Source organism: Chiloscyllium punctatum, chromosome 2, assembly GCF_047496795.1.
Source record: "Chiloscyllium punctatum isolate Juve2018m chromosome 2, sChiPun1.3, whole genome shotgun sequence".
Lineage (NCBI taxonomy): Eukaryota > Metazoa > Chordata > Chondrichthyes > Orectolobiformes > Hemiscylliidae > Chiloscyllium > Chiloscyllium punctatum.
In genome coordinates this window covers 48,477,808-48,501,635 of record NC_092740.1, presented here as the reverse complement: position 1 = coordinate 48,501,635, position 23,828 = coordinate 48,477,808, and the positions used below count along the sequence as shown (strand labels likewise).

The following is a 23,828-nucleotide window of genomic DNA, read 5'->3' as shown; positions in this document are numbered from 1 at the left end:
AAGGCAATAGCTTAACGGTATTATCACTGGCCTGTTAATCTTGAGACCCAAGTGATGTTCTGGGGACTTTGGTTCAAATCCCACCATAGCAGATAATGGAATTTGAAGTCAAACCTGTAATTAAGAGTTTAACAATGATCATGATTGGATGGTCAGGGAAAACCCCATCTAGGTTTATTATTGTCCTTTAGAGAAAGAAGCTTCTACCTGGTCTGGCCTACATGTAATTCTAGGTAATTAGGGATCAGCAATAAGGCTGATGCCCTCACCCTATGAATGAATTCGAAAAAAATAGTCCAGAGTGTAAAACTGGCTTTAATAGACAGACACCTGTCGTAGAATTCCTGTCATGAAGAAACAGAGTGGATTCTATATTGGGAGGTCACTGTGTCATACTTATATCTGATCACCTCAAGGTTACATGCATAAATAGTACTAAATTACAGCTGCACATTTGAAAATTTACAAATATGGTGTTAGGAAAGAAAACAGATACACTTCCAAGGAGGAGCAAGCCAGGCCTGATGAAAATGATGAGACAATCAAGGAGAGAACCAAGAAAATCAATCAAAATATTTCTCAAATTTAATTTGATTTATCTCACTTACAGAAACCACTACAGTTGATAATAAAGCTTGTAACATCATAAAGATATAAAGTTACATATTTCACAGTAAAATGATTAAATATATCTCTAAGTCACTATGTGCTGAGATTCCATTGTGCAATAAAAAGCTGGTAATCTGAGTTATAGCATGGCCAACTTACCAAACTGCAATTTCAGGTGACCTTTTAGTATTTTAAAAGGATGTTTATTTAAGTTTGATCCTTCATTAAGTTTGATCCTTACTGTGAACAAGGGACACGTTTTACCCCAGTTCATCATTTTCATGTCAATGCTTCAGATGAGGATGAAGGGTTTGTGAGGAGCCACCAATGCAGATGGAAGAGTAGATTCTATGTGCAGCTATCACCAGTTTGGACATATAACTAAAGCTCCTTTCTGACATCATCATCTTCAGTTTCCAAAGCAGCCTGCTGTATTACCAACTATAGGATGACTCAGACAATAGGACGTTGCTTCCTATGGAAATTAAGTTAAAAATCGTTTATAGTTCAGCTAACTTGGAAGTACAAGCCTTTGGAGCTTTCGGTCCACCCCAGTTCACACTGACATCTCCACATTATGGAAATTAAGGTCACATGCAACTGGATCTTTCAAAGTCTTCTAGGCAAATGCATCAAAACTAGCAATGTGTGGTGTCACTGTAAACCAGGACTGGTTCTTGTGCTGCTTGACGACTGTGGCACAGAAGGGAATGCAGCTCACGGGGACCTGGAGGTGCTTGTGGACAGGAGGCCATGCCACCAGACCAAGCTAGACAGCAGCCCATACTGAAAATGTGTTGCTGGAAAAGCGCAGCAGGTCAGGCAGCATCAAAGAGCAGGAGAATCAACATTTTGGGCATGAGCCCTTCTTCAGGAATTAGGAAAGTGTGTCCAGCAGGCTAAGATAAAAGGTAGGGAGGAGGGACTTGGGGGAGGGGCGTTGGAAATGTGATAGGTGGAAGGAGGTCACGGTGAGGTTGATAGGCCGGAGTGGGGGTGGGGCGGAGAGGTGAGGAAGAAGATTGCAGGTTAGGAAGGTGGTGCTGAGTTCGAGGGTTGGGACTGAGACAAGGTGGGGGGAGGGGAAATGAGGAAACTGGAGAAATCTGAGTTCATCCCTTGTGGTTGGAGGGTTCGTAGGCAGAAGATGAGGCGCTCTTCCTCCAACCATCGTGTTGCTTTGGTCTGGCGATAGAGGAGTCCAAGGACCTGCATGTCCTTGGTGGAGTGGGAAGGGGAGTTGAAGTGTTGAGCCATGGGGTGGTTGGGTTGGTTGGTCCGGGTGTCCCAGAGGTGTTCTCTGAAACGTTCCCCAAGTAGACGGCCTGTCTCCCCAATATAGAGGAGGCCACATCGGATGCAGCGGATGCAGTAAATGATGTGTGTGGAGGTGCAGGTGAGTTTGTAGTGGATACCACCTCCCACCTTTTCGTCCGTTACATCGGTGACTGTATCGGCGCTGCCTCGTGCTCCCACGAGGAGGTTTAACAGTTCCTCCACTTTACCAACACCTTCCACCCCGACCTCAAATTTACCTGAACCGTCTCAGACTCCTCCCTCCCCTTCCTAGACCTCTACATTTCTATCTTGGGCGACCGAATCAACAGACATTTACTATAAACCGACCGACTCCCACAGCCACCTAAAATACACCTCCTCCCACCCTGCCCCCTGTAAAAATGCTATCCTATATTCCCAATTCCTTCGTCTCTGCTCCCAGGAGGACCAGTTCCAATACCGTACAACCCAGATGGCCTCCTTCTTCAAAGACAGCCATATCCCCCCAGACGTGATCGATGATGGTCTCCACTGCATCTCCTCTACTTCCCACTCCTCCACCCTGGAGCCCCGCCCCTCCAATTGCCACCAGGACAGAACCCCACTGGTCCTCACCTACCATCCCACCAACCTCCATATACATCGTATCATCCGTCGTCATTTCCGCCACCTCCAAACGGACCCCACCACCAGGGATATATTTCCCTCCCCTCCCCTATCAGCGTTCCGAAAAGACCACTCCCTCCGTGACTCCCTCGTCAGGTCCACACCCCCCACCAACCCAACCTCCACTCCCGGTACCTTCCCCTGCAACTGCAAGAAATGTAAAACTTGCGCCCACACCTCCCCCCTCACCTCCCTCCAAGGCCCAAATGGATCCTTCCATATCCGCCACAAATTCACCTGCACCTCCACACACATCATTTATTGCATCCGTTGCACCAGATGTTGCCTCCTCTATATTGGGGAGACAGGCCGCCTACTTGCGGAATGTTTCAGAGAACACCTCTGGGACACCCGGACCAACCAACCCAACCACCCCGTGGCTCAACACTTCAACTCCCCCTCCCACTCCACCAAGGACACGCAGGTCTTTGGACTCCTCCATCACCAGACCAAAGCAACACGATGGTTGGAGGAAGAGCGCCTCATCTTCTGCCTACGAACCCTCCAACCACAAGGGATGAACTCAGATTTCTCCAGTTTCCTCATTTCCCCTCCCCCCAACTTGTCTCAGTCCCAACCATCGAACTCAACACCACCTTCCTAACCTGCAATCTTCTTCCTGACCTCTCCGCCCCCACCCCCACTCCAGCCTATCATCCTCACCTTAACCTCCTTCCACCTATCGCATTTCCAACGCCCCTCCCCCAAGTCCCTTCCCCTTACCTTTTATCTTAGCCTGCTGGACACACTTTCCTAATTCCTGAAGAAGGGCTCATGCCCAAAACGTCGATTCTCCTGCTTCTTGGATGCTGCCTGACCTGGTGCGCTTTTCCAGCAACACATTTTCAGCTCTGATCTCCAGCATCTGTAGTCCTCACTTTCTCCTTCCAGATAGCAGCCCATGTCAGTGTTGTGTCCCAAGTCAGAAAGGATGCACAACAGTGCAGGAAAAAGGTTAACAATCGCCTGTGCTCTGCAAGGATAAGTGCGCCATTTTCTCTCTGATACACCAAACCCAAAGGGTCACTGTGCATTCTAATTCTGCCACTGCACAAGCATCTGAGCAATGTTCATGGTATGTGGCTCTCAGTATTGTACAGATCATATCCACTCACCGGTTCTCACCCACCTCATCTCATAAACATTTGCAGCACAGAAGGAAGCAATAGTATCTGCACTGATCAGCAAAGAGCTGACTAAACTAACCCCATTTTCCAGCTTTTGACCCATAGCTCTGGAGTCTATAGCCAGCAAACAAATATCTAATTATTATTTACATGTTGAGAGAGTCTGACCCAGCTACCCTTTAAGGGAGTAAGTGCCAGACTCCCACCATCCTTTGGGTAAAAAAGATTTCTCCTCAAATCCCCTCTTAGTCTTTACTCTTATCTCTGACCCTTGGTTATTGACCCTTCTACACAAGGAGAAAATGCCTTCCTGTTAGCCCTACCTGATTTATAGCATACCTACCTTCCCAAACTCCAATTTCAGATTACAATATTTTAATTGGATGTTCATTGTAGCTCCTAACTTATAATCTTATTCAATTTTACTAGGCCCCTCTGAAATTTTGCTGTTCTAAGGAAAACAAACCCAGTCTATTCAATCTCTCCTCATAGCTCAGACTCTTCAGCCTAGGTAATATCCTGGTAAGTCTCTTCCGCATTATAAGTGGTAAAGTCATGTCCTTCCTTTAATACGGCGAGAGTTACACACAGAGCTTCAGCCCTAGCCTCACCAGTTAATATATTTCCAGTGGTAACCTTCTTGCTCTTGCATTCTATGTATCTGCTAATAAATGCAAGTATCCCCTGTCTTCTTAACCACCGTATCTACCTGCCCTGCTACTGTCAAGAATTTGTGAATACTTACAACAAGGTCTCTCTGATCTTCAGCACATGTTAGAGTCCTAACATTGACTGTGTAATCCATTGCATTGTTAACTCTCCCAAGTGCATCACCTTGTTATTTCTAGGTTGAAGCTCAGTTGCCATTGCTCTGCCCACTTGACCACTCTGTTAATATCCTCTTGCATTTTTTTCTCCTCATTATCCACCTTACTAATTTTCATGTCAGCTGTGAAATTCTTGATCATACCTTTAATGTTTAAGTTCATGTCATCAGTGCACACCACAAACAGCAAGGGCCTCAGTACCAAATCCTGTGGAATCCTATTGAAAATGGTTATTGAAAGAGCCATCTCCTATCACCTTCTGCTTCCTACGGTTTAGCTATTTTTGGATCCAAATGTGCCACTTTGCTTTGGAACCAATCGGCTCTGACTTTCTTGACCAGTTTGTCATGAGGGACCTTATCATAATGCCTTCCTAAGGATCATGTAGACCCTATCACATCACTCATCAACACTTGTGGGTACCTCCCCTCCTTCCACAGTACTAAACCTTCTTGCCCTCTGTGCTCGTTGGTGACATCTTATCACCACTGACTGCTCTTTCACCCTATTCAATCCCTCCGTTTGTCTCAATAGTCTGTGATTGGCAAGGAATTGATGGACAGCTAACTCCTTGCACCATAAAAAACAATGATTCTTGTATTTGCTGAAGAGGAGGGAATGGGGAGATTTCAATAACCAATCAGCCCAGTAAGCTCTGCTGTGCTGTGCTGTGCTGCTCCCCATTAACACCAGTGCTGACTCATTCTCAATATGCACAAGATTTTATCCCTTTTACATAACTAATACCCCAGTTTATCCCACAAAGAGTCTAACTTCACCTCCACTTTCGAGGAGAAATCCATTGAACACTCATTGATAAGGCTTCAGCTGCAGCCTCCACCAGCTCAGAGACTTTCACTTTGGTGGATACTATACCTAGATTACACTCGGGAGCACAGTCTGGTGAGCACATCACTGACACATCCTGACAGCTGGTTGAGGAATAAATGCCCCAAGTCACTGACACTCGGAGGATAGCCAGAGACCAGGCACCTTGGAGGATAGCCAGAGACCAGTACCCAGAGAGGCAACAATCACATGGTCTTGGCCATTAAGGAATTGGTCAATATGCATAGATACAGAAACATTGGTCAAGCTTATCAGAGGCACTCGGTAAATTGGGCTGAAGGATTGAAGAGTCTACCGCATTAGCAGTACCATACTGACATAAATGTATCTAGTTGTGTCTTTCAATAGATTGGTGGCCATCATGAAGAACCAGTTTGCAGGATATGTGCACGGACCTGCAGTCAATTTCTATCACCAGAGATGCTCAACATCAAAGGCAAAGCTAGACAGGGCAATTGACCTGGAGCTCATGCCAGGTGCCCTTCCTCTGATGGAGATATTTTTGTACCTAATCTAATTTTGTACTTAGGTACTTTGTACCCAAGATGGCACCTTGTTGTACACATTTCACTGTACTCTTGTACTTTGTACTTAAGTATGTGACAATAAATCTAATTCGAATTTGAATGATCAAACCGATCAATGCCTTTCACTTGCCCCATTCTTAAAACACCACTGGGAATCAGAAATCAGTCAATCTCTACACATGCTCAAAGACTGATCCTCCTCAGCCCTTTGTGGTAGAGAATTCCAAAGGTTCACAACCTTCTGAATAAAGAAAATTCTCCTCATCTCAGATGTAAGTGGCAACTCTCCTTATTTTCTAATTGTGCCCCAGTTACTAGTCTCCCCAACTAGAAGAAACATCTTACCTGTACCTACCACATACATCCTTACAAGTATTTTGTAAGTTTCAGTGAGATCGCTTTTCATAATACTTTGCTTCGGCACGTACCGGAGTTTAATCAATTCTACTTGAACCCAGCAGAGAATGAGACAACAGGGAAGAGAAAAAGAGAAAAGGAGAGAGTGAGCAAGTCATCAACTTTGAACAATTTGGTTGGATTCTCAAAAATCTAAGGTGCCACTGATGTGGTTATATAAACGTCATCTAAAATCTTCATTAATTCCATCAATTGGAAGGGATTCCATTTTCTTTCTGTCCAGATGATGCAAAGCCAAGTATCATATTCTTTACATTACTGTGAGACATAGTAATGATATCGTTGTCATTCAGCACATGCAGGACGTGTGATGGTTTAGAAAGATCTTGGACGTTACTGTGATCATTAATTTAAAAACCTTCCATACTTTTTTGGAGAGTAGAGATTTATTTCTGGTACATTCTTTGTTCATCTGCTTTGAGAAGCAGAATTGTGATATTATTCAGGAGGAAAAGACAAATCTAAGCCAGGGAAATCTGGTGTTATAGACATACCCAAAACATTACCAATAAATAATCATAATGGATGGCCAATGGACTGAGAAGGTTGCACCTTAATTTCTTAGCTGAAAATGTGTTGCTGGAAAATCGCAGCAGGTCAGGCAGCATCCAAGGAACAGGAGAATCGACGTTTCGTGCATAAGCCCTTCTTCAGGCTCATGCCCGAAACGTCGATTCTCCTGTTCCTTGGATGCTGCCTGACCTGCTGCGCTTTTCCAGCAACACATTTTCAGCTCTGATCTCCAGCATCTGCAGTCCTCACTATCTCCTTAATTTCTTAGGCAACTTGACACCAGAGTTCCCAAATTTTCAGCCTATCTTAACCTGCAGCATAACCTTGGCAATGGAGAGTAAAACATCTGCAGCATTGAGCGACATTGGCAAGCAAATGTTATTAATTCTGTTTCTCTGGTGGGAGATGGAGAAGCTAGACCTGAAACAGCCAGTTAGTGTAAACCAGTTCAGCTATAATTGGCAAGATCTCTTAACTAAAGACATTAGTGAGTCAGTTGGAGTAACACAGCAATCCATGAGATTTAATTGCCATTCTTAATGTGTTAATCTATAAGACTTGGTCACTTAAAAACCCAGAAGCTGCATTGAGGGAATTATGAATTTACAACCCTTAGATTACTGATCTAGCACCATGACCACAACATTAATGTGAACCCCTGAATAGTAAGTTCTGACAGGCCTACAGAAAATACATTTTTGGATTTCTACACAAATACAATTGTCATTTTTTACAGACACAAAGGAGGAAAGTTTGACTTTAGATGATCGTGTAAACAAAGTGATCTCAATTCAGTTGCCTGCCATATTGTTGCCTGATTTTGATTTGAATTGTCTTAATTGGCAAGGAAAACTCTGGCGAATGTAGAAAGCTAAATTGATCTTCTCCATTCTATACTATTGCTCAAAGTTAAAATTAAATTCTTTATACGCCTATTTGTGTATACGATTGTTAATGAATTCAAGTTATTAATGCAGAGAATAGCATCAAGGAGCCCTTGTGAATTTAGAGTCAGTGGGAATCAAGGAGAAAAATCTCCATTGACTGGAGTCATACCTGGCACATAGGGAGATGATTGTAGTTATTGGAAGTCAATCATTTCAGTTCTGGGGCATCTCTGCAGGAGCTCCTCAGGATAGCATCCTAGGCCTAACCATTTTCAGCTCCTCATCAATAACTTTCCCTTCATTGTTGAGTCTGAGTTGGGATTTTCACTGATGTTTGCACAATCTTTAGGACTGCTCACAACTCCTCAGATGATGAAGCATTCATGGACAAATACAACATGACCAAAACAATATTCAAGCTTGTACTGACAAGTGACAAGTAATATCCCTGCCAAACTAATGCCAAATATATAAACATCTTCAACAGGACAGGATCTAACCATCATCCCTTGGCATTCAATGGAATTACCGAGGCTAAATCTCCCACTGTCAAAGTCTTAATGTTTACCATTGGCCAGAAACAAGCCAATCGTATCATGTATCGTGGCTGCAAGATCAGGTCAGAAATGCTGTAGTGAGTAACTCCAGAGTCTGTCTACCATCTACATGGCACAAGTCAGGAGTTCGATGGAAAACAACCCACAAGTACATCTCCAACAATGATCAAGAAGTTTGATATCATCCAGAACAGAACAGCCCTCTTTTTATTGTTGAGGATTGTTGAAGAGGATAGGTTGGACTACAAGTTTAGAAGGGTATTGGGTGATTTGATCAATGTGTATAAGACCTTGAATGGTCTTGGTAAGGTGGATGTATTAGGATGGTTCCTCTTGTGGGTCAGTCCAGAACTAAAGGGAACAATTTTAAAATTAGGAGTAATTCTTTCATACGGTAGGAGCAGAATATATTTCTCTCAGAGGGTTGCATATCTTTGGGAATTCTGTCTCAGAGACCGTTGAAGGTGGGGTTATTGAGTATTTTTATGAGAGTGCAGATAGATTCCATTCAGATGCGAATCAAGGGTTATTTGGGTAGAAGGGAACATGGAATTCAAGACAGTTTAGCCATGACCTTATTGAATGGCAGAACAGGTTCAAGGGACCAAATTGTCCTCTTGGAATTTGACTGTTTATATAGTTGGCAATATATCCACAAACATCAACTCCCTCTGCAATTGATGGTCAGTAGTAGCAGAGCATACAAGATGCACTGCAGTAAATCACCAAGGGTCCTTCGACAGTGTTTTCCAATCCCACGACCACTACAATCTAGAAGGACAAGGGTAGCAGATACATGGGAACACACAGTACTAGCTGCAATTCCTATTCAAGTCACTCAGCATCCTGACTTGGAAATATATCATTATTCCTTCAGTGTTGCTGGTAAAAATCCTGAAACTCTTTCTCAAAGTACATTGTGTACATGACATGGATGACAAGAAGACAGCTCACTAACACATTTTTAGAGCAAATGAGGATGAACAATAAATATTAGCCTCGTTAGTGAAGCCCACATCCTATGCATGAATATATTACTTGCCCTCCAGAGTCTGTCTACCATCTACATGGCACAAGTCAAATACATTACAACCTGCGGACAAACAGGCAGCTTAGTACAGGGGCCTCAACTCACTCCCTCATCCAACAATCCCTAATGTTGACTAAAAAATATTAAAGGAGTCTACAAATGAAAAATTAACAAGATATTAAGCATTACTTTTCTTCCCTTTTATCAAAATAATTATGAAAGCAACTGCTATACTTGTATCACATACATTGCAATTTTTTTATTCATTCATGGGGCAAACATTACTAGCTAGGTCTGTATTTATTGCCCACCCCCAATTGCCATTGAGAAGTGGTGGGGAATTGCCCGCTTAAACTGCTGTAGTCCATGTGGAGTAAGTACACACAGTGCCATTCGGAAAGGAATTCCAGAATTTTGACCCAGCAATGAAGGAAAGATGATAAAGTTCAAGTCAGGATGTTGTGTGGCCTTGAGGAGAATTTACACTGGTACTCCAATATATGTGCTTTGCGTGTACACTTTAATTTTATGAATATACCAAAATATACAATGTTACAGATTTACAGTGAAATGGACGCTGAGTAATAAAAATCCAAGATCATCTATTACCCAGCAAAAGATAGCATTTTATTTATTTGCAGAGATCAAATTTGCTGTACAATCTCATGCTTTGTACAATTCAACTTACATCTTTATACATAGAAAAGGTCTTGCACAATCTGCCAAGCCATGCATTTTAATCTTGTTTTTAATCATATAGAATCTGACATTGTAAGATGCATTAATTAAAATAAATATTGTATTAAATTGCCAGAGACTATTGTAGTATTATTTTGAGCCAGGTTCACTCATTACCAAAATGAGCAGATTGAAGCAGGATAAAGTTCAAACTACTAATCCATGCTGAAACAATCAGTTTGCATTTCATGTCATGTGCATAATAAATAACAAAATGACACTCTTTACAATTTGCACTGTCAATGGACGGCAATGACGGCATGAGGAATGGATATTCATTAGATTCACTAAATCCTCCTTGAATCTCATCTCTTCTGCTAACAGATCTATTTGGAATTTCCCAATTCTACTGAATCAAAGATAACCAAAATAGATAAGCTGAAACAAGTTTCACAGTGTAGATGTCTACAATTTAACATTTAGGACATTTAACAATAACAATAACAATATAAAAGCACGTGAATGATCATACTTGATATTTATGACCAAAACACCACAATTCAGAACACCTCACTCTAATCTGACATTCTAAATGTTTTGGTTTGGAAGTATCACCCTGCAGTCCTTTCTTTTTTACTCAAAATGCAGTTCTTTTTTATACATTCAACAATACGTTAAAAAGAACAATCTGTTACAAGACACTCTAAACAGAAACTTGACAGATATATTTCTAACATTTATCAAAATATTTTACTTTGGGTTTATCTCAGTACAGACCAAAGAAGAGGTAACTAAACATGACAGAAAACAACCAACACAGGAACACTGTCATCGTTACGACTTTTTAGACACAAGTTTAATATTTCACAATTTAGTTTTTGAAAGACTTTGTTCTGAGACCACAGCACTTAATAAATATGTTCAGCAGGAAGTATTTTTGGAATTAGAAAGAGGAAACTTATTGAATGGCGTTTCATGCAACTTAAAGCAGAAAACATTAGTTTAATAATCTGGAGCAGGACTCAAGGTCTGCCAAAGCAACACAGATGTTTCATATATCTGTGAAAGTCAAGATACTTATTTAATTGAACAGTAAGAAAAATGACAGGTTAACTTTACTTTGGTAAGCATTTGGAAAATATTCAGACTAAAGAGGTACTGTCTTCATAAAGCAAAGTGACAATGATATTTTCATTTTCCATAAATCACAATAAACTCATCAATTGTTGTTTACTATGGTGACAAATAATTTTTTGGGGGTGACTTGAGATGTTATGACATGGATGCTGATCTAGCTTGATTTCTCAATCCATGTCAAACTAAGAGAGCAACAGCAGCCCAATCCTTAGTCCGTTCCTTCGGTGAAGTATTTTGACTCCTAGATAGCATGACTGTAACTGGTAATAGGATTAGAATGAGTGATCACTCAGGTCAATTCACATCTACTGTTATTTGCTACTGCACTTTAATACTCTTATGTACTGTGCTATGTCAGATAACTATTATCTAGGTGTGAAGCATGAGAATTTGGGCAGAGACCCCCCCCCCCCCCCCCCCCCAACCCCCCCACCGCTGAGTTTCCATTCCCTTTGCATTGTCCGGCAATTCCCACAGCTTCTTCTAATAGTCACACTTTTATTGCTACCTACAACAGCTGGGGATGATGGTGAGGTTGCAGCAGGGAATGTACCCAGCTCTCACATCTCAGTTTCTTCCAACTCTGCAGCAAGGATGCTTAGGTACATGAAGAAACTGTTATTAGATGTTACTTCCTATTGAAGGTCTAATAACATATTGAAGGATCTGTGGGGGCTACTGAGATACATAGAACTGTAAGTGTAAGTGTACGTCCTCTATATGATTTTTGAGGTCAAAGCCTTCTGCAACACCAAGCAGAAAGCTCAGAGGTTACCAGTCAGTCCTAAAGCATATTGTTCGGTCTAATTTGACCTAGACAGAGTAATGATATATTTTGGGGCATAAAGGGGTACTGCAAAATGGCCTGGTATAATAAAAACTAAACATACCCAGGATGAAATCAATGAAGTATACACACGAACACTGCATCCATTTGGCATCGAGATGTTGGTGAGTCGGGTGAGGAGTGGAGGGAAGGAGTGCGCAGCGGGAGATCACAGAAAAATCCCCTCATACATTTTTTCAATTTAATGGTATTATTTTAACATTATAAATAGCATTCCTTTTTAGAAAAAGTTAAAAAAACGGCTTCTATTTACACATTGACTGAATGGAAATAACTCAAAAGTTTTCATAAATTCAATTCAGAGAAAGTATTGTTTATTATAAACTTATTATTTATTATAACCCATTCTTAGGATAAAACAAAAAAAAGCACCAAGTTTTAACACTATTAGGAAAATTCAACTTTCTCAAGAGAGGTTGTGTTTGAAGCTTAAAATATCAAGGGTCAGAAATTCCTCAAACTTCACAGGAAATCAGATGGAAATTCCATGAATTCAGGTGCAAATTGTGCCTGTTGCCATGAAAACAATGTGGTAGTGTAGTGGGAGCAGTTGCAAGGAAATTTCCTGTTCATGACACTGAGAAAAACATTCATATCTAACTAGCAAGGGGAAAGATCTAAGAAATATTTCCATTCATGGGAAATATCTTAGGAAATACTTTTATTCACTGGCTAGGCCAATATTGATTACCCATCCCTAAATTATCCAGTGGGCAGAGAAGAATCAACCACATTCCTGTAGGGCTGGAGTCAGATGCAGGCCAGACCAAGTAAGGATGGCAGAATTCCTTCCCTAAAAGGACATTAGTGAATAAAATGGCTTTATATGAAAATTAACAGTGGTCACATGGTTGCCAAAGCCAGCTTTTTATTCCAGACCCTTACTGAATTCAAATAAACCATCTGCCATGGTGGGATTTTAACCCATGTTCTGCAAATATTTGCCTGGTATTGACTATAAGGTCAGGAATTGAAATTGACCTCAGATGAAATCTCAACAAGAACTAGTACGGAGGATAAATATTGTCTGCTGCTTCAGCTCTCTTTGCTGTTGGCTTCCATGTAATTATCCAATGCTCTGATCATCTAACTAACATCATTCAGATCTAACTAACATAATTTTTTTAAAAATCTGCAGAATATCCACCTCCGAAACCTCTGCAGCAAGGTAATTCAATTTCAAAGGGTATAGCTTCTGTTCTTGAGAATTTGCATTTAAGATGCATTTGAAATTATGCTGGCTTGATTATATTTCAAACTTTTACTTAAAGTTCATTAGTTGAACCACAAATCTAGAATCTTCAAGGAACTTACTTAAACAGGCAGCCTAATAGAATTTAATTGCGTTGCTTTTCTCATTTGCAAGCAATATACTGATGTATTTAAGACTTTTGTTAAAACAAGGTAAAATAAGCAATTTTAATAAAAGTGAGCCCTCTGAATAAACAGACATAAAATCACCAAACTGTGTACATTAACAAAATAAATATTTTTTGATATGAAAACTTTAAAAATCCACTGATTACTGACTGTGCGCTTATGAAACTGAATGCAATTTAGCTCTCGACTTGGATCATGGCTGGTTTTGGGGTGGGGTTTTTAAATTGTATCTTACAACATTCGAAAAGATCATGGGAAACAGAATGCCAGTGTGTTGGAATTTTAATGGGGGTGAAGTGGGTGGCTTCCCTGTATGGCTGACAGGTGAAAAATGTTGAAAACTGATGGTGAGTCAAGAGGCTCTCCGGAAACAACTGACTTTCGTATTTAACGAAACACTATCTGCAGCAGATGGGAAACCCCTGCACATACCACTTATACAAATGATGTGCATATTAGCTTCTCTTTCACACAGAATCCTGAATTTAACAGTGTGCACTTCCTGGAACCCTCCAGGGTAAATAGAGTGGGAAGAAAGAAATGCTTGAATCAAGTTAAAAGGGGCCGTTAGTTTATTCACACAATGCTGACACAATTGCCTGAATGCTGGCTTTCTATACTGTCATTTTTCTAAGTTTCTACAGAGATTCGGCAGCTGCTTCCTTACACAGATAAAAGGTTTTTGCTCTCGGGTTATTTTGACAGCACATTTCCGCTGCTTTGGAGGTGACTTCCACTACTTTGCAGAATATTTCCATTACCTTGGATTTTTTTTCCCCCACTGTTGACCAGCACTTCCCAGCTGCCAATGTTTAGATGAGCACCGTTATTTTACACTGGATCTCCAATGGGGAATGAGAGAAACAGTAGCAGCAGCTGCCTTCTCCTCAACCCACCTTTCACTTTGTAGGACACATGAGATGAAAATGGAAATGTAGCTCACAGGAGGGAATACCCAGAGTTAGTGCACACAGGCAAAGTTTTTTCAGAAGCAACTGAGCTAGTAACTCAGGAACCTCAGACTTGCCTAATAAATGGTCAGCTACCAAATGAACCAGTTGGGAACTCATTGACAGTGCTGGTGAAGGTCACCTCAACTTTACCTCTGCCTCCTTTCAGGAACTTCTGACAACACTGTTTGAATCTCACAAATTGCTGCCAGGTGCACCTCGCAAGCAATGGATCTCATGTTTGTGAACGTCATTCCTTATGAAACAAGTTAGATGAGCAAATGTTCTAGCTTGCTATTCTGGCTAGTTTTCCATGAGTCATGGGAGTCTTGAAACACAAGGGACAATCAAAGCACCTTGAGACCACCAAGAATGTTTTCAACAACTGGAATTGGGTTTCCACTCAATTAACCTCCAGCTGACCTTCAATCGCTATAGGTGCATCATGCATGTATCTGAAGTTCACCATGAACATGTCATGATGTATTTATTTACTGGACAAACCTTCTTGAGCTGTGCATACTTTGAGGCACTACTAGCCAATGATACTTTGGAAATGTTACCATGAAAGACATGGTTGAAGGTATGTGACATTGGAACAGGAGGCAGCACCTCCTATTAAGGGGAGTGGCAAGGGGTGAGAATGGGAAGCACTTTGAACTGAGTTCTCATTTCATGTCTCCCATCTTCTCTGTAATGATCACTTCCCCCCTCCCCCCCTCCCCCCCCACCAACCTCCCAAGAGAACACTTTGCTGCACTTTAGTGAGACAGTGAATAGCCAAGCCAGTGTCTTCCAGTCATTCCTGATGAAGGGCTTTTGCCTGAGGCATCAATTTTCCTGCTCCTCGGATGCTGCCTGACCTGCTGTGCTTTTCCAGCACCACACTAGCAACTCTAATCTCCAGCATCTGCAATCCTCACTTTTGCCCAGTGTCTTCCACTTGTCAGTCATTGTGAGTTATCCCAACCCATGCTAGAACCTTACACGTTGTCTTCTCTTCTGATGGTCAAGGCAGCCCCTGCATAGGTACTGGTGAATAAATCTTAAGTGGGGCCCTCGCAGATTCCAACAGTATTGGCTAAGAGCTTCTCAACTGTTACAGCCAGGATCTGAGTAGATGGACTACACACCACTGAAGGTGTAAAGGTTGTACATTGTGGGAGTAATAGTAAAGGGGAGAGCAAAACTATGTAATGTGTGCCTTTTTTGAGAACAGTTTATATCATTAACTTTCTGTTGTTTAGTACAATACTATAAAAGTTTGCATCATATTTCCCATTGGAATTGTTAGTTGTCAGGCGGGGCAATTTACTTTATTTAGTTGTTTGTTAGCGAATCCGAGGACCAATAGGAAAGGTGCGAAATGTGTGGTTGATTATTCACAGGACTGCTTTGAATTTATGGAACTGGTTGATGATGGGTAATGTAAGAAAGGAAAGGGCACCGATGGAGGTAAGTGAACATGGATGTCATAACAGAATCCTTGACATCCCAGGAAACAAGGGAAGCAGTTGGTGCTGCTTTCAGATCACCATTTTCCTCCTGTTTCTGCATCTCATTAGTGGAGTGAACTGCAGATGGTTTGTCTTCTGCTCCTTGTTTTTCTATCACTCCAATCCAATCCACTGGAGAGTTACACTGAGTACGGCACACTATGATCATTGTAGGCACTCTGCTTCACAAATTCTGATCTCCTACAGATCTGTTCAAGCACCTGAACAGCATGTTAACTACCTGGTTTGTTTGTTCAATGACACATGCTGTCATAAGTCTGTCTTTGTACTGCATACATAGCTTCATTGGTAGTCACTCATGCCTGTACACAGCACACCAGCTAAGTATTAAAAGAGTGGAATCGTTTGCAGTTGATAGGTATTCCTGGTTGGTCAGGCAGGGCTGCACAGATTACCGTATGTGTTGGGTCAATGATATTCAGCACCGTGAGAAACCATCCAGAGCTACACAGCAGAAAGCCCGCTCATTCTGTCCACTTTGGGAAAATGTTCATGACATTGTCAATGAAGGAAAACGAACAATTACCAACCTGCCAGATGTATTTATAGGAAATCATAAACATGGAAGAAATCAAAAGCAAAATGGTTATGGGAGGTGGTCACCTCTAACTATTTGAGACAGCATTCCAAGCCTCTAGGTATATTGGTCTTCCAAGAGGTCAAGGAAACTGGGCATCTGACTGTACAATCTGTTATACAAGCAGTGCCTTTCTACTGCACTCCTCTCCATTATTCCCTACTCTGCTGCCCACCTGTGGGACACTCTACAACAGGCTGGTGCTGGTGCTGCTGCTGCTGATAGTCACCTGGCTCCTCAGCTGAGATCCAATCGAGCCACTATGCTGCCCATTCTGATCTAAGATCTCAATTCCTGGAGAGTGCACAAGTTAGCCACCCACCACGAGTAATCTAAATCAATCTCATTCACAATGAGGTCAGGATGCAGCTATGAATACTAAAGTATTTGTTGATGTCATATGATTGGCTTTTAAAGGGACCCTATTGCTATTTGTAGTCATTTCAATATAAATTTATATAAATTTAAATGTCAGTTGAAATATCATTGAATTATTAAAATTGCTATTAGCCTCTCTTGGGAGGTTTACACACATGCAAATTTACACACCAGAGTTCAATATGGAAGCAGGTGTAACAAAGTGGCTTCTGAACTGAAGTAATTCCACAGAAGCAGTCACCAAGTCACTCTTTATTTAAAAGGGGAGAGTTCCTGACACTGATCCAGCTCCCTCAGAGCCAGCTCTGAGTAAACAGAACCCTTGACACTCCTGTTTTTTATTATTATTAAATTTTTATTATTAGACATTCCTATTTATATCTGTCAGCCATGGCTGCCTGAGCAGACCAGATTAACAGCCCCAATCAGGGAACTCATATTCTATGAGGTCCACCTGGCTGACCTCATTACAATCACTACATGTACATCGTCACATTTTCATCAAATTGTAACCCCTTACTGACATACTGCTTGTTGTTAAAAGAAAATCCCTAAATTACTTTTATTAGTAAATAAAAGTTAGGTCACTGTAGTCCTACCAGACCATAGGGTTGCTCTGTCTTTAGAGAGAGATGTGAGATGGTGGTTTAAATTGTAGGTGACCACACCTCAGGCAAAAGGAGAGGTTGAGATGGAGAGTACTCTATATAGTACTGTCAACCAGTGCAGAAATTGAACCCGCCCTGTTGGTATCATAAACTGACTGCCAGCCAACTGAGTTAACCAATGTCTGTTTACCATTATTCTGTACACTTGTGCCTTATATTCAATCATATTGAAAGAGTCATTAACTGCTTTGCCTGCTGATTGCTATGATTGCATATTGCCTACTATGACATTCACAGCACACTTGCAGTTGTGTAATTGAACAGTACTATTATATAAGCACAGAACTGAAACTTTCAGATCAAACAACCATTGTTATTTAACTTAGCATAAAGTATATTGTGTAGAAAATTAAAGAATTTAAGAATAATATCACCTGCAACTGTTTGATTTTAGTACATTAAAGAGTCGACTCCCTGAGAGATGCTTTATTGTCTGTTGTAAATAAATAGCCCTCATTTTGTATTTCCCTCTTAAAAATATATTTTCATAAAATATGAAGGACATTTTTCCACAATTTCTCATCTTAAAATAGGACACCATAATCTAAATTTTCATGTTATTACAAAGAATATCATATAATTGCTTCTGTAATCACACAAACAGAATGATGTATTAACTTACTGTTAGTGATGTTTTGTTAAAGTTCCAGGGTGAGAGTAAAAGGAAAGCATGCTCCATTATTGAGAGTTTTTACCAAGTCTCTGAAACTGCTGGTCTAGGTTTGACAGTCTTTCACAGTGATTCAAATTATTACGGCTAGATGTCGTGAAATATTTTCTTCAGAACCCATTTCTGATACTAGCTAGCCAGCTTTAACTGCAGAGATCTTATTAAAATGTCTTCCCAATAAGCCTCAACATAACATGGATTGCTCATGTGTGAAGATTGTGGAGAGAAGCCAGTGGGCTGGAATTTACTAGCAGAAATCATGCAGGGCACACCTTCCCACCTCCATCCACCAAATGTGCATATGTAAAATTTGATGCGATGACATTGAGTCAGTGATCCAATGCTATCCAGCCAGACTCCAAAAATATGGAAGGCAAGTTGGTGCTAGTATTGGAAGAACACTGCTCTGTTCAAATAACCAATTAACAATCTGTTTAGTTTGTTAACAAGCTGATCAACTTTTCATTTCCCACTCTATTTTTCCCTAGTCATATGACTGTACCAACAAGAAAGAGGAGGCAATGTACAGAGGTGGATGAAAAGGGGTCATATGGGCATGTAGCAGCAGAGTCTGCTTTTGAAGGTGACAGCATTTAGCTATTAGCAGACTTTATTACTTAACTTTTTATAGTCTGACATATATAAACCACAGAGAGCATGGGGATAATGTGTGCCTTTAAATTAGTGGCCACAACTGACTGATGTGTTTTACATAGGCAAAGGGGGTATGGGGGAGCAGACTATATCATTTACCTGACTAAATTCTTGGTTTAACCTCTTTCCCAATTGATAACCAATGAGGCATAGAGTCCTCTTTTTAAACACAGCAAGCATTCCTTTTGACCAGCCCCTACTTGATTAGTTAACATTGGATTCAACATGCTGACAAGAGAGGGGCCAGAGAGGTATAACGCACACTTCCTGTTTCAGGTCTGTACCTTGCCAGAAACTATAAAACCTAGAACATTGTCACCCACTGTACATTGAATAAGTTCTTTTTTTAAAATTCTTTTTTGAAAGTTGGTTCTTAGCGGATCGTCTTGAGCAAAATCCTTGGCATTGAGGATGAATGAGTTTTCAAATTCTTGGGAATATCATTTTTTTTTAATATCAAATGATAGTGTTCCAGGAGATGTTTTGAAATATTATTAAAACTGTCAGTAGTTTATTATTCACATAGACCCACACCCTGTCTGTGGCTGCTTTGATTCAAGATTTCATAACATTTTTTAAGACTTTGGAAGTAGGAAAGCACAAACAAGCAGCACAACATAATACTTAGCTCAACACAAAGATGATGTGACTAAATATCAGCATATTTCAAAGACATTTAACATTCCACTTCGAAAGCTACTACTGAACATCCCAGATACAACATACAAAACTGGCGCCTGTTAAAGTATAAACAAGCAGTGATACCCTAAATCACTATTTCAGTACGACTTGTAATTTCATGAATGGTTCACGTGTGCAACGATGCTGCAATGGTACAGCAAGCAGATGGTTTTAAAGCTCATGCCATTAGAACTTCTCAACTTAAGTTTGAAGAGCTCATTTCTTGAAGCCACTAAGAACTGTGGTGGCATTTCACCATCTTTCACGCTATGCTTCATGAAACGCAACACTGCTATATTCTTCGGTTGTTCTTTAGACATAATTTCTCTCAGACGCTGAGACAGTTCTTCAGTTTTCATGTCTTATACTGAACACCCCTCCCTGAAAAACAAAAGCCTACCAACAGCCAATCAAGCTGCTTATGACTAAAACAGCTCCTAGGAAGGAAATAATTTGTATCATATTGAATGTCCAGACTTGCAGATGAACAGTTACCTCAATGCTTGCCATTTTTTTGTGCACACTATAATGTGTTCTTTTTATAATTTAATATAATGACTTTCATTTTAACTTATCTTCATATTTTCCATTCTGCAGAAATTATGCTCATTCATAGTGTCAAGTTTTCTGGATATAAATGACCTTAATCTTTCACCCCAAGCAGAAGTTCTTCATCTTCCAATGTGTGTTAAGCAATCTTCCCATAAGGTTCCATCTTTCCTTTAGGAAAACTCACACTCACATTTACCCTGGGTAGATAAGTCACACTCCATGCAGCTTGCCACATACACTCTGGGTTGTCATACTAAGCTGCTGAATCTTTGCAGCCACAGATTTGCTGGTTCTCATGCAGGGAGCCTAGGTTCAATTTTTAAGGACAGCTCATACAACGTATCTTCATCCATAATAATTGATTTGTCAAGTAAGTATTGAATGACCTAAAACAACAAGGAGGGAAATGTCAAAAATTATCATTCAAAGAGCAACAGTAGTGCAGCTGCATTGTATTTCACTGAACAAGCAATTTAAAGGTAATTAAGGAAATGGATCTGGCTATTTGTGGACACTGGAATATCTATAATCGGAGTATTTCACTTGAGAATTAGTCATGTCTGAGGAAACGGGTGCTTCTCCTCTCACTCATTTTATCATATATCTAAATATATAGACACGGCTCTTTAGTACTTGTCCATCTCACATCTTTTTCTTGCTCTTGGCAAAATATTAAGAGCACTGCCTGATAACAAAACTCTCAGAATGTGGTGTGATGGCCCACTACAAAAAATTGGTTAAGTACAGCACAATACAGCATATTAGTAGACACATCAAAGGTTTTCCTGCCAACTTCACATGGAGAAGTGTGAAAATTTGTTGAGACACACCAACCAAATTACTCTTAAGTCAACTTAAACTTCCATCAGGTTTCGCAAGTGGTCTGTTGCTCTAGGAGGGTTCTTAGCTGTACTCCAATGGTTACAATGGAATAACCACAAATTCAGAAAGGTCCCCATCTATGCACGCAAATTGACACTGCTGTCTAATCAGTCAGTCACTTGAGGATGAAGTGGGGCTATTATGGGTTGAGGTACTGCCTGAATTGATTGTTCTTTTTCTGGAGGAAGTCTCTTTCTTTTCAGCATTCTCACTCAAAACTGGCAACTTAAACAATATCCTGTTACTGCACCACAAAGCAAAGTTATTTCAAGTGTTACTGATAGACTTAAATGTACGGTCTGACATTTGATGTAGTCTATACAATGCAAAACTGTATTCTAATATACATTTTGAATCTAAATGATCTCTGAAGCTAGTAATTGAATCATCTGAAATCCAAATGAATACATTTGGCCACAAAATTTATAACAGAACTGAAAATAAACAGTACAACACAAGTATACCTTTGGTTGATGGTCTATTCGGTATGGTGTTTGTTGGAACTGTCGTATCTCCCTGATAATATGTGATATCTAGTTAAAATAATTCAATAATTAGTCACGGTTTTATAAACTCAAGTGCAACAAGAGAGTGAATATTTTTTCATCCATACGTTCCAAAATCAACATGTCCAAGTAAGGTTACTGGACTGCAGTAAAATGTTTCTCTGAATACAGAAAGAGAACTTCCAACAGTATGAGAGATTGTAAAGGATCAGATTTTCTTTATAGCACTTTTACTAAAACTGTCCAATAATGAAGACCACTTCAGCAGAAATTCTGGGGTTATTTTTCCCACACTATTAAGTAAAAACTTCTCAGCTATTTAAGCTGTGATTTATGATAGCAGGGACTTCCCTCTTTCACCCACGCACCTTGACAATTCTTATCATTGAAATAGATGGATAACTAATTTATCAAACTTTAACAATTTGGAACAAACAAAATCAGCAATTTCTGGAGAAACACAGCAGGTCTGGCGACTGTGAAGATAAAATAGATTTAACATTTCGAGTCAGAATTGAAGAAGTGTCACTGGACTGGACACATTAACTCTGTTTTATCTTCACAGATGGTACCAGATTTGTTGAGTTTCTCCAGCAATTTCTTTTTGTGTTTGTTTCAGTTTTCCAGCATTCACAGCTAAACCATGTTAAAATAATCACTGCCAATCTGGGCCTTAGGAGGTTATCATTCTGCCTTAAAATAGGGAAACATTCTAAGGACAAGACAATTGAAGCTCATGCAGTCTTATCCGTTTTGGGTGGCCTACCCTGGTTATGTAAATAACTTTTTTGTGCCTTTGTTAGTTAATGATGGTATAAACACAATAGTGAGGAATGACGTAAGTTCACGATGTCAAGATGTGAAAACTGTTTGAGTAGAAATGATAAAGGCAGGGAGTTACTTATGGGAGTGGTATAACAGTTTTGTCAAAGAGAAAACATATTTTACCAATCTATTGTTATCCTTTGAGGAGTAACACGCGCTCTGGATAAAAGGGAACCAGTAGATGGAATACATTTAGTTTGTCGTAAATATTCGATATCAAAGTTTATTGCAAAAATAAAAAGCTTGTAGTGTCGGGGGTAGCATGGATAGAAGGTTGGATAGCTGACAGGAGCAAACAGTAGGTATAAGGAAGTATTTTTTTAAAGTGGTGTTAGATAATGAGTGCTGTTCCACAGGAATCAGTGTTGGAACACCAATGTCATTACAATTGATATAAATTACTTAAATTGAGTTACGGTTACCAAATTTGTCAAGAGCCCAAAGATAAGGTAGAAGATTATGAATAAGACATAAGGAGGCGAAAAAAAAACTATACAGGTGGATAGAGGGAGTGACAAGTGAAGCAAAAATAATGTGGAAAAAAATATAATTTGTCCATTTTGGCAGGAAAAATAAAATAAGTTTTCTTTGTCTAAATGGTAAGAGATTACAGAACTCTGTGATACAGGGGGATCTGGGTGTCCTAATGCATAAATAAGAAATGGTTAGTATACAGTTAAAACAAATAAGTTGGACAGCTAATAGGACATTATTGTTTATCATGAGGGGAACTGAACAAAATGGTAGGGAGATAATGCCTCAGTTATACAGGACACTGGTGACACCGCATCTGGATTACTGATAACAGCATTTAAGGAAGCATGTTTGTGCATTGGAGACAATTCAGAGAAGGCTTATCAGACTAATACCTAGAATGGGTGAGTTGACTTATGAAGAAAAGTTGGACAGACTAGGCTAGTATTTAATGTAACAAAAACAGAAGTTGCTGGAAAAGCTCAGCAGGTCTGGCAGCATCTGTGCAGAGAAATCAGATTCTGGATTAGTGGTGCTGGAAAAGCACAGCAGTTCAGGCAGCATCCAAGGAACAGCGAAATCGATGTTTCAGGCAAAAGCCCTTCATCAGGAATAAAGGCAGTGAGCCTGAAGCATGGAGAGATAAGCTAGAGGAGGGTGGGGGTGGGGAGAGAGTAGCATAGAGTACAATAGGTGAGTGGGGGAGGGGATGAAGGTGATAGGTCAGGGAGGAGAGGGTGGAGTGGATAGGTGGAAAAGGAGATAGGCAGGTAGGACAAGTCCGGACAAGTCATGGCGACGTCGATTTCGCTGCTCCTTGGATGCTGCCTGAACTGCTGTGCTCTTCCAGCACCACTAATCCAGAATCCGGTTTCCAGCATCTGCAGTCATTGTTTTTACCTCAGAGAAATCAGAGTTAATCTTTCAGTTCCAGTAACCCTTCCTCAGAAGTGATGGTAGCCAGGAAACTGTCAGTTTATATACAGAAGGTAGGATGGGGGAAGGGGTGAAGGGGTAACTGATAGGTGGGGATAGAGCCTAAAGAGAGAGAAGGACAGTTTGACAGACGAAGGATTCGATAATGATCTGGCTGGGAGGGTGAATAGCTTTTAATAGAGACTATTAGTGGCTAACAATAGGTAGTGTATAATGGCAGACTATGTGA

At 40.4% G+C, this 23,828-nt stretch overlaps 1 protein-coding gene across 2 annotated transcripts in view; it reads right to left on the bottom strand.

Annotated features, from left to right (window-relative positions):
• Window positions 1-19,232: 19,232 nt before the first annotated feature.
• The window catches only part of rasgrf2b (Ras protein-specific guanine nucleotide-releasing factor 2b), a 230,526-nt gene continuing 225,930 nt past the window's right edge, over window positions 19,233-23,828 (bottom strand). For both annotated transcript variants that reach the window (XM_072582334.1, XM_072582343.1), the window contains 2 exons: window positions 21,323-21,391; window positions 19,233-20,362 (listed from right to left, as the gene is read on the bottom strand). In XM_072582334.1, coding sequence (XP_072438435.1) covers window positions 20,270-20,362; window positions 21,323-21,391 — 162 coding nt within the window. In that variant the 3' untranslated portion in view covers window positions 19,233-20,269. The remainder of the gene's footprint in view (window positions 20,363-21,322; window positions 21,392-23,828) is intronic.